The 11981-nt window shown below is 52.3% G+C and overlaps 1 protein-coding gene across 1 annotated transcript in view; it reads right to left on the bottom strand.

Annotated features, from left to right (window-relative positions):
- Positions 1 to 1799: 1799 nt before the first annotated feature.
- Positions 1800 to 11981, bottom strand: part of LOC142908617 (uncharacterized) — a 28753-nt gene continuing 18571 nt past the window's right edge. Inside the window, exons 4-5 of the mRNA XM_076059384.1 lie at positions 6094 to 6314; positions 1800 to 1816 (exon numbers count right to left, since the gene is read on the bottom strand). Of these exons, the coding sequence (XP_075915499.1) occupies positions 1800 to 1816; positions 6094 to 6314 (238 nt within the window). The remainder of the gene's footprint in view (positions 1817 to 6093; positions 6315 to 11981) is intronic.

Below are 11981 nucleotides of genomic sequence, written 5' to 3'. Positions count from 1 at the left end.
TGTGTTTGGGTTAGATCGCGTACTTAGCCAGCCATGACGATCAGCAGCGGTTGCGCGTCCCTCTGGTCACAATGACCCCGCGATGTCCATAGTCCCCACCTCCCCCCCACCCGCCCAGCGTACCTGTGGGGAGACAGCCCTGCGTGAGGCTGTTCCCCTCGTGTCCGCTGGGACAGCCGGTCACGCAGCGGCCACGGTGCTGGAAGTGCCCCCGCGAGCAGCGCTCGCACGACGATCGTCCGGAGCAGCTGTCGCAGTGCGGGACCTGGCAGCCTGCGGGGGACAGCGGGCCGAGTGCTAGCGAGCGCCCGGTAAAGGTCGGCACGGCGAGCGGGTGTGTCGGCGAGCACCCATCAAGGCCTGCACGGCAGCCCGACGAGTACGGGGCGCTCGTCTAAGTCGGCGAACAACAGCCGGCGGGCACCGAGGAGCTAGTGGGTGAAGTTCAGTTCAAGCGAGTGCAAGCGGGGGACCGCAAGGTCGTGTCGGCTGAAGGTCAGGAGCTCACAGTCTGGCGAGGGGCTTTGGGTCAGCACGGGCCACCAGAGACGAGCGGTTGGGTTAGCGTCGGCAGGGCTGCCGCATACACGAAGCTCGTGGAGATCGGTGCCGGACATTGGCGGTGCAGCGAGGGACGTGCGAGTTCAGTGAAATCCCAGGTCAATTGTGGCACACTGCATGCAATGGGGACGCGCATCTCGAGGAGGGCGTTGGGGAGGGGGCGCAGCTCACGCAAGCAGCGGGGTCCGATGACGCCGCCGCCCTTGCCGTAGTGGCCGGCGGGGCAGGCGAGGAGGCACCGGCCCAGCTGCCGCATGCCCAGGCGCTGCAGGTGCAGGAAGAGGCGCGGGGCGCACTGCAGGCAACCATTGGCGACCGAGCAGACGGAGCAGCCCGGCGGGCACGAGAGCGGCGCCTTCCCCGCCGACAGATCTGGTCACGGCAGCCGGGGCAGGGCAAAGACAAAGACCCCCCTCCCCCCACCGTGTAGCCATGACAGACTGCGGGAGGAGGGGGGGCAAGTGCTGGTAGCGAGCAGCACCTGTGAAGGCCGGTAACGGTACGCGAAGGGGTGGGTGGGCCAGCAACCACGCCCGACCACCTTTGTCTCCCCGGTGGCGATGTTGACTACACAGCGCTACACCAGGTGCTCATGTCAGGCCGAGTCGACCTCGGGGAGGACCGGGACCGGTTCAGATAATCGTCACTGGGCGTTGGCAGTGAGTGGGAATCGAACCCTGGGTCGCCAGGTTCGTAGCGCAGCGTAGCGCTGACTACTACACCACCGCGCCAGGGCACACGCGATCACACGGTGGGGGGGGGGGGCGATGGGTCACCCACACGACCATGGGAACGTTGAGGGGGGCGATGGGCAACATGTGGGGCAGCCGTAGGTCACCCGCCGCATGGCGTTGGGTCACACGGTTGGGGCGATTGGTCACCCGCAAGTGATGCAACCAGTAGGTTATAGTCCCACATGGTCACCGATGGATTAAAGATCCCCTTCCCGGCATATCGCCGCATCTACACTGACCTGCGATTCCTAAAGTCTCACTCTACAAGAGCCCCAAAATATTAAAACCTAATTATAAATATCAACGTCACTGCCCTTTGGGTGTACGAGCTTCATACATGAACAGTGAACTAAATAAACTAAATAAATTATTTGTTTACGGTGATTCCAGTCACCAGGCATTAACGTTGAACATTAAGAATTAAAAACAACTTTCTTGATTTGGCTCCAGGCCTCGTATATCAACACCGAAGCTTCTTCAGTATGCCCAAAAAAGCCTCAGGCATCAGCAGCTCTCGGAACCTGGTGGGGGGGCTGGGAGACAGACCCACGTGGATTGTCGCGGTGCAAGATGAAGAGGCATGAGAGGGGACAACAACAACAACCGCCATTCACCACTAAGTGACGGTGACGTCACCACGACGCTTGTGCCAGGCTATGTGCACCCTGAGGCCACGTGAAGTGTTGAACGCCCGCTGGCAGGAGGTCACGGGGGGGCAGACCCAGGTGCCACGGGTCGACTGACTGAGATGACTGGCTGATGCACCACCTGTGCCCCCTACTGTGCCAACCTGCTGTGCTTTAGCCACCCGGCGCTCCGCTCGTTGATCTGAGCGTCGCTCCTCCGCCCTCCGTTGTTGTTGGAGGGCGACTGTCTCCAACTGCCCAGTAGCATCCTTCACGAGCCTCCTCCACAGAGGCCGATCTGGACACCGCTGGTACCAGTCATCGGCAAGTCCACTCAGCTCCACGTCCTCCTGTACCACATCACTCCATCTCTTCTCTAGCCCGTGCCGCGCCCGCTTAGCCCCCTCGATCCGGCCAAACAAAAGCTGTTTCGGCATGCGGTGGCTGGGCATGCGGGCTACATGACCCAGCCATCGCAGCCTTGCCTGCCGGAGGAGCTCACCGATGGGACCCTGCCCAGATCTTTCAAGGATTTGTGAGCTCCTCACACAATCCAGTCTGGTTAAACCCAGGATGGATCGTAGGCAGGCCAGCCTAAATGTTTCTAACCGGCGAAGATGTTCCATTAGGGGGGTCCACGTTTCGCAAGCGTAGAGAAGGGAGGGAATGACCGTGGCCGAGAAGACCTGAAGCTTAGTGCGGAGCGACAAACCAGGTAGCTTCCACACAGCGTTACGCAACCGATGAAAATATATTGCCGCTCAACTGATTCGGAGTGAAACCTCTGCTGTTAAACCGGAGCCAGTCATAAGCACACTGCCCAGGTATGGGAAACTCTCCACTCTCTCCACAACTGCCCCATCACCGTTTGGGAGTTGTGGGGGTGGAGTGTCCGATGGTACAAAATAACCAGGCATACATACATACAACAACAACCGCCATTCGCCACTAAGTGGCGGTGACGTCACCACGACGCTTGTGCCAGGCTATGTGCACCCTGAGGCCACGTGAAGTGTCGAACGCCCGCTGGCAGGAGGTCACGGGGCAGACCCAGGTGCCACGGGTCGACTGACTGAGATGACTGGCTGATGCACCACCTGTGCCCCCTACTGTGCCAACCTGCTGTGCTTTAGCCACCCGGCGCTCCGCTCGTTGTTCTGAGCGTCGCTCCTCCGCCCTCCGTTGTTGTTGGAGGGCGACTGTCTCCAACTGCCCAGTAGCATCCTTCACGAGCCTCCTCCACAGAGGCCGATCTGGACACCGCTGGTACCAGTCATCGGCAAGTCCACTCAGCTCCACGTCCTCCTGTACCACATCACTCCATCTCTTCTCTAGCCCGTGCCGCGCCCGCTTAGCCCCCTCGATCCGGCCAAACAAAAGCTGTTTCGGCATGCGGTGGCTGGGCATGCGGGCTACATGACCCAGCCATCACAGCCTTGCCTGCCGGAGGAGCTCACCGATGGGACCCTGCCCAGATCTTTCAAGGATTTGTGAGCTCCTCACACAATCCAGTCTGGTTAAACCCAGGATGGATCGTAGGCAGGCCAGCCTAAATGTTTCTAACCGGCGAAGATGTTCCATTAGGGGGGTCCACGTTTCGCAAGCGTAGAGAAGGGAGGGAATGACCGTGGCCGAGAAAACCTGAAGCTTAGTGCGGAGCGACAAACCAGGTAGCTTCCACACAGCGTTATGCAACCGATGAAAATATATTGCCGCTCGACTGATTCGGAGTGAAACCTCTGCTGTTAAACCGGAGCCAGTCATAAGCACACTGCCCAGGTATGGGAAACTCTCCACTCTCTCCACAACTGCCCCATCACCGTTTGGGAGTTGTGGGGGTGGAGTGTCCGATGGTACAAAATAACCAGGCATACATACATACAACAACAGCCATTCGCCACTAAGTGGCGGTGACGTCACCACGACGCTTGTGCCAGGCTATGTGCACCCTGAGGCCACGTGAAGTGTCGAACGCCCGCTGGCAGGAGGTCATGGGACAGACCCAGGTGCCACGGGTCGACTGACTGAGATGACTGGCTGATGCACCACCTGTGCCCCCTACTGTGCCAACCTGCTGTGCTTTAGCCACCCGGCGCTCCGCTCGTTGTTCTGAGCGTCGCCCCTCCGTCCTCCGTTGTTGTTGGAGGGCGACTGCCTCCAACTGCCCAGTACCATCCTTCACGAGCCTCCTCCACAGAGGCCGATCTTGACACCGCTGGTACCAGTCATTGGCAAGTCCACTCAGCTCCACGTCCTCCTGTACCACATCACTCCATCTCTTCTCTAGCCCGTGCCGCGGCCGCTTAGCCCCCTCAATCCGGCCAAACAAAAGCTGTTTCGGCATGCGGTGGCTGGGCATGCGGGCTACATGACCCAGCCATCGCAGCCTTGCCTGCCGGAGGAGCTCACCGATGGAAACCCTGCCCAGATCTTTCAAGGATTTGTGAGCTCCTCACACAATCCAGTCTGGTTAAACCCAGGATGGATCGTAGGCAGGCCAGCCTAAATGTTTCTAACCGGCGAAGATGTTCCATTAGGGGGGTCCACGTTTCGCAAGCGTAGAGAAGGGAGGGAATGACCGTGGCCGAGAAGACCTGAAGCTTAGTGCGGCGCGACAGACCAGGTAGCTTCCACACAGCGTTACGCAACCGATGAAAAGATATTGCCGCTCGACTGATTCGGAGTGAGACCTCTGCTGTTAAACTGGAGCCAGTCATAAGCACACTGCCCAGGTATGGGAAACTCTCCACTCTCTCCACAACCGCCCCATCACCGATTTGGAGTTGTGGGGGTGGAGTGTCCGATGGTACAAAATACCCAGGCATACATACATACAACAACCGCCATTCGCCACTAAGTGGCGGTGACGTCACCACGACGCTTGTGCCAGGCTATGTGCACCCTGAGGCCACGTGAAGTGTCGAACGCCCGCTGGCAGGAGATCACGGGGCAGACCCAGGTGCCACGGGTCGACTGACTGAGATGACTGGCTGATGCACCACCTGTGCCCCCTACTGTGCCAACCTGCTGTGCTTTAGCCACCCGGCGCTCCGCTCGTTGTTCTGAGCGTCGCTCCTCCGTCCTCCGTTGTTGTTGGAGGGTGACTGCCTCCAACTGCCCAGTAGCATCCTTCACGAGCCTCCTCCACAGAGGCCGATCTTGACACCGCTGGTACCAGTCATCGGCAAGTCCACTCAGCTCCACGTCCTCCTGTACCACATCACTCCATCTCTTCTCTAGCCCGTGCCGCGCCCGCTTAGTCCCCTCAATCCGGCCAAACAAAAGCTGTTTCGGCATGCGGTGGCTGGGCATGCGGGCTACATGACCCAGCCATCGCAGCCTTGCCTGCCGGAGGAGCTCACCGATGGGACCCTGCCCAGATCTTTCAAGGATTTGTGAGCTCCTCACACAATCCAGTCTGGTTAAACCCAGGATGGATCGTAGGCAGGCCAGCCTAAATGTTTCTAACCGGCGAAGATGTTCCATTAGGGGGGTCCACGTTTCGCAAGCGTAGAGAAGGGAGGGAATGACCGTGGCCGAGAAGACCTGAAGCTTAGTGCGGAGCGACAGACCAGGTAGCTTCCACACAGCGTTACGCAACCGATGAAAAGATATTGCCGCTCGACTGATTCGGAGTGAGACCTCTGCTGTTAAACTGGAGCCAGTCATAAGCACACTGCCCAGGTATGGGAAACTCTCCACTCTCTCCACAACCGCCCCATCACCGATTGGGAGTTGTGGGGGTGGAGTGTCCGATGGTACAAAATACCCAGGCAGGTGCTTAGTTTTGGTGGGGCTGATGGTAAGGCCCCACCTCTTAGTGGCACGCTCCAGTCTCAGCAGCAGCGTCTCCAACTCCTCCTCTGACTGAGCAGCTATTACATACACACACACATACACTACACACCACACATACACACATGCATACACACACATACACACACACTACACACACACACATACACACACACTACACACGAACACACATACACATTACACACACTACATACACACACATACACACCACACACACACCACACATACATACACACACATACACACCACACACTACATACACACACTACACATACACTACATACACACACCACACATACACACACACACTACATACACACACCACACATACATACACACACGCGCACACTCCGCACCTCTCCGGCTCCTGTAGGAGAGGCGCGGCGCCGTGGCCTCGCGCGACCCCACAGAGCCGCGGAGCAACAGGGCGACGGCCAACACCAGCAGCAGGAGCAACCTCATCGCGAAGAGGACAGAGCTGGCGACGACGACGACGAGGAGGGAGTTTTGACAATGACGGGAGGTCTCCTCCAGGGCTTCTCCTCTTTTCGGTGCCGAGTGGCTCTCGTCACGGGATCTGAGTTCGTGTGCAACGTGTGGCATTGATTGGACATGTGGCATTGATTGGACAACATGTGGCATTGATTGGACGTGTGGCATTGATTGGACGTGTGGCATTGATTGGACGTGGCATTGATTGGACAATATGTGGCATTGATTGGACATGTGGCAGTGATTGGACATGTGGCATTGGTTGGACATGTGGCATTGATTGGACAATATGTAGCATTGATTGGACAACATGTGGCATTGATTGGACATGTGGCATTGATTGGACATGTGGCATTGATTGGACGTGTGGCATTGATTGGACAATGTGGCATTGATTGGACAACATGTGGCATTGATTGGACAATATGTGGCATTGATTGGACAATATGTGGCATTGATTGGACAATATGTGGCATTGATTGGACATCATGTGGCATTGATTGGACATCATGTGGCATTGATTGGACATGTGGCATTGATTGGTCAATATGTGGCATTGATTGGACAACATGTGGCATTGATTGGACATGTGGCATTGATTGGACAACATGTGGCATTGATTGGACAACATGTGGCATTGATTGGACAACATGTGGCATTGATTGGACAACATGTGGCATTGATTGGACAACACGTGGCATTGATTGGACAACATGTGGCATTGATTGGACAACATGTGGCATTTATTGGACAACATGTGGCATTGATTGGACATGTGGCATTGATTGGACAACATGTGGCATTGATTGGACATGTGGCATTGATTGGACATGTGGCATTGATTGGACAATATGTGGCATTGATTGGACAACATGTGGCATTGATTGGACAACACGTGGCATTGATTGGACAATATGTGGCATTGATTGGACAATATGTGGCATTGATTGGACATCATGTGGCATTGATTGGACATCATGTGGCATTGATTGGACATGTGGCATTGATTGGTCAATATGTGGCATTGATTGGACAACATGTGGCATTGATTGGACATGTGGCATTGATTGGACAACATGTGTCATTGATTGGACAACATGTGGCATTGATTGGACATCATGTGGCATTGATTGGACATCACGTGGCATTGATTGGACAATATGTGGCATTGATTGGACAACACGTGGCATTGATTGGACATCATGTGGCATTGATTGGACATCATGTGGCATTGATTGGACAATATGTGGCATTGATTGGACAACATGTGGCATTGATTGGACAACATGTGGCATTGATTGGACAACATGTGGCATTGATTGGACAACATGTGGCATTGATTGGACAACATGTGGCATTGATTGGACAACATGTGGCATTGATTGGACAACACGTGGCATTGATTGGACAACATGTGGCATTGATTGGACATGTGGCATTTATTGGACAACATGTGGCGTTGATTGGACATGTGGCATTGATTGGACAACATGTGGCATTGATTGGACATGTGGCATTGATTGGACATGTGGCATTGATTGGACAATATGTGGCATTGATTGGACAACATGTGGCATTGATTTGACATGTGGCATTGATTGGACAATATGTAGCATTGATTGGACAACATGTGGCATTGATTGGACATGTGGCATTGATTGGACAACACGTGGCATTGATTGGACAACACGTGGCATTGATTGGACAACATGTGGCATTAATTGGACATGTGGCATGATTGGACAACATGTGGCATTGATTGGACAACACGTGGCATTGATTGGACAACACGTGGCATTGATTGGACAATATGTGGCATTGATTGGACAATATGTGGCATTGATTGGACATGTGGCATTGATTGGACATCATGTGGCATTGATTGGACATCATGTGGCATTGATTGGTCAATATGTGGCATTGATTGGACATGTGGCATTGATTGGACATGTGGCATTGATTGGACATGTGGCATTGATTGGACAATATGTGGCATTGATTGGACAACACGTGGCATTGATTGGACAACGTGTGGCATTGATTGGACAACATGTGGCATTGATTGGACAATATGTAGCATTGATTGGACAACATGTGGCATTGATTGGACAATATGTGGCATTGATTGGACAATATGTGGCATTGATTGGACAATGTGTGGCATTGATTGGACAACATGTGGCATTGATTGGACAACATGTGGCATTGATTGGACAACATGTGGCATTGATTGGACAACATGTGGCATTGATTGGACAACATGTGGCATTGATTGGACAACATGTGGCATTGATTGGACAACATGTGGCATTGATTGGACAACATGTGGCATTGATTGGACAACATGTGGCATTGATTGGACAACACGTGGCATTGATTGGACAACATGTGGCATTGATTGGACATGTGGCATTGACTGGACAACATGTGGCATTGATTGGACGTGTGGCATTGATTGGACAATGTGGCATTGATTGGACATGTGGCATTGATTGGACGTGTGGCATTGATTGGACAATGTGGCATTGATTGGACATGTGGCATTGATTGGACAATATGTAGCATTGATTGGACAACATGTGGCATTGATTGGACAACACGTGGCATTGATTGGACAACACGTGGCATTGATTGGACAACATGTGGCATTGATTGGACAACATGTGGCATTGATTGGACATGTGGCATTGATTGGACAACACGTGGGATTGATTGGACGTGTGGCATTGATTGGACAACACGTGGCATTGATTGGACATGTGGCATTGATTGGACAACACGTGGCATTGATTGGACAACACGTGGCATTGATTGGACAATATGTGGCATTGATTGGACAACATGTGGCATTGATTGGACAACGTGTGGCATTGATTGGACAACATGCTGCAGTATCTCCTGATGCAGCTGCAGCAGGAGATACTGCAGCAGCCACTGGGGCATGCCCTGGAGCATGCGGAGCAGCAGCAGCAGCAGCTGCTGCAGCTGCTGCTCCTGCTTCAGCAGCTCCTCGGCCAGCGTCCAAACGACGTCAATCAGCCCACACTGACACTGACGCTGGCGCTGGTGGTGGTGTCAAGAAGGCGCTGTTCGTCTCTCTTGGAGAGCTGCTTGGCATGCAGCACGATTACAACCAGATGCTGAGAGAGCTCTTGAGTCGGAAGTGATGGGGGGAGGGGGATCAATAAGCAAATTGCTTTGCTGTGTATTTGGAGTCTGGATGCTCTCCCCATGGTCGTCTGGATTTGTCTCTGGGTCCTTCGGTTTCTCCCCTCCACATTTGGAACCAACAACAACGTGCGTCTAGAGTCTATGTGGAACCAACAACAACGTGCGTCTAGAGTCTATGTGGAACCAACAACAACGTGCGTCTAGAGTCTATGTGGAACCAACAACAACGTGCGTCTAGAGTCTATGTGGAACCAACAACAACGTGCGTCTAGAGTCTATGTGGAACCAACAACAACGTGCGTCTAGAGTCTATGTGGAACCAACAACAACGTGCGTCTAGAGTCTATGTGGAACCAACAACAACGTGTGTCTAGAGTCTATGTGGAACCAACAACAACGTGCGTCTAGAGCAGTGGTTCTTAACCTGGGTTCGATCGAACCCCAGGGGTTCGGTGAGTCGATCTCAGGGGTTCGGCAGAGCCCCCGCCACGGAGGTCCGGACACACTTGAATTATTGTGTAAATTTGTGATGACACACACGGCCCGCTTGGCCATCACTGGCTGCAGATGATCATGCTACACTGCTTGGCCAATCAGCGCTGCGGGGAATTTAGTGCGTACTCAGTAGTCAACGTGTGACTGTTGTTGTCGTACGTCGTGTGATTTCTTTAATATTTTATCCATACTATGTCGGGCAAAAGAAGAAAGTGGTCGGACGAATATGTACAACATGGATTCTCATGTATCACGGAACGTGATGGGAGTGAGCGTCCTATCTGCATGATTTGCAACGCCAAGTTGAGCAACTCTAGTCTTGCACCGGCAAAACTAAAGGAACACTTCTTGAAGCTGCATGGAGACGGGGAATACAAGAACACAACACTTGCTGAATTCAGGGTGAAGAGAGCCAGATTCGATGAAAGGGCCACTCTGCCTGCTCTTGGATTTGTACCTGTTAACAAACCAATCCTGACAGCATCGTACGAAGTTGCTTACCTGATCGCAAAGCAGGGCAAGCCACACACCATTGGTGAAACACTTGTGAAACCAGCTGCATTAAAGATGGCAAATCTGATACTCGGAACAGCGGCCGAAGGTAAATTATCCCAAATTCCCCTTTCAAATGACACCATCAGTGACAGAATAGAAGACATGAGTAAAGACATCTTGGCTCAAGTAGTCGCGGATCTGATTTCAAGCCCGGCAAAATTCAGCCTTCAACTCGACGAAACCACAGACGTTTCTGATCTAAGCCAGCTTGCTGTTTTTGTACGCTATGTGAAAGACGACATGATAAAAGAAGAGTTTTTATTTTGTAAGCCTCTTACAACAACAACGAAGGCAGCCGATGTGAAGAAGCTTGTGGATGACTTCTTCAGAGACAACAATCTTTCATGGGATATGGTTTCTGCAGTTTGTACGGACGGAGCTCCAGTCATGCTGGGAAGAAAGTCTGGTTTTGGTGCGCTAGTAAAGGCCGATGCACCACACATCATTGTGACGCATTGTATTCTGCACAGGCATGCGTTGGCAACAAAAACCTTACCTCCAAAAATGGCAGAAGTATTAAAAACTGTGGTGGAATGTGTGAACTATGTGCGAAAAAGTGCTCTGAGGCACCGCATCTTCAGTGAGCTGTGTAAAGAAATGGGCTCTGAATTTGAGGTACTTCTGCTCCATTCTAATATTCGGTGGTTATCCCGGGGACAGGTGCTGAATCGTGTTTTTGCCATGCGTGTGGAATTAGCCCTGTTTTTGCAAGAGCACCAACACTGCCATGCAGATTGCTTCAAAAATCCTGAGTTCATTCTCATTTTAGCGTACATGGCTGATATATTCGCAGCTCTCAATCATCTCAATCAGCAGATGCAGGGTGGTGGAGTCAATATCATGGAAGCGGAAGAACACCTGAAGGCTTTTCAAAAAAAGCTACCGTTATGGAAACGACGAACAGAGAACAATAACTTCGCAAACTTCCCGCTTCTGGACGACTGTGCAAGTAAGATCGAAGATGTCTGGAATCGGAGATATTTCTGTATCCACGGAACTGAAGCAAACAATTGCCACGCACTTAGATGAGCTTGCAAAGTCTCTCGACGGATATTTCCCTACAAGAGAGTCATATCCAGCATGGGTGAGACAGCCGTTCACGTTTGCTGTTGAAACAGCAGATGTCAATGATGAATTCCTCGACGAAATCATTGAAATTCAGCAGAGCCAGGTTCAACAGCAACTCTTCAGAACAACAACGCTCTCAACGTTTTGGTGTCGACAAATGAACAAGTATCCAGTTATTGCTAAGAAAGCCCTGGATTTTTTTATACCATTTGTTACAACATATCTTTGTGAGCAATCCTTTTCGAGGATGCTGGACATAAAAACGAAGAAAAGGAACAGACTTTGCTGTGAAAATGACATGAGAGTGGCACTTGCCAAGGTGAAGCCACGCATATCTGAACTGATCTCTCAAAGGCAACAGCAGAAGTCACATTGATTTCCAGGTATGTAATTTGTTGTGAGTTTATGCATTGTGTTGGTTTTATTCTTTGAACAAGGTAATGTTCATGCACGGCTCATTTTG

The sequence above is a fragment of the Petromyzon marinus genome, unplaced genomic scaffold (genome assembly GCF_048934315.1).
Source record: "Petromyzon marinus isolate PM22_M1 ecotype Great Lakes invasive population unplaced genomic scaffold, UKy_Petmar_22M1.pri1.0 PM_G_Scaffold_10, whole genome shotgun sequence".
NCBI classification, from domain to species: domain Eukaryota; kingdom Metazoa; phylum Chordata; class Hyperoartia; order Petromyzontiformes; family Petromyzontidae; genus Petromyzon; species Petromyzon marinus.
Note: the sequence above shows the minus strand (reverse complement) of the source record. Positions and strands in the feature narration are given on the sequence as shown.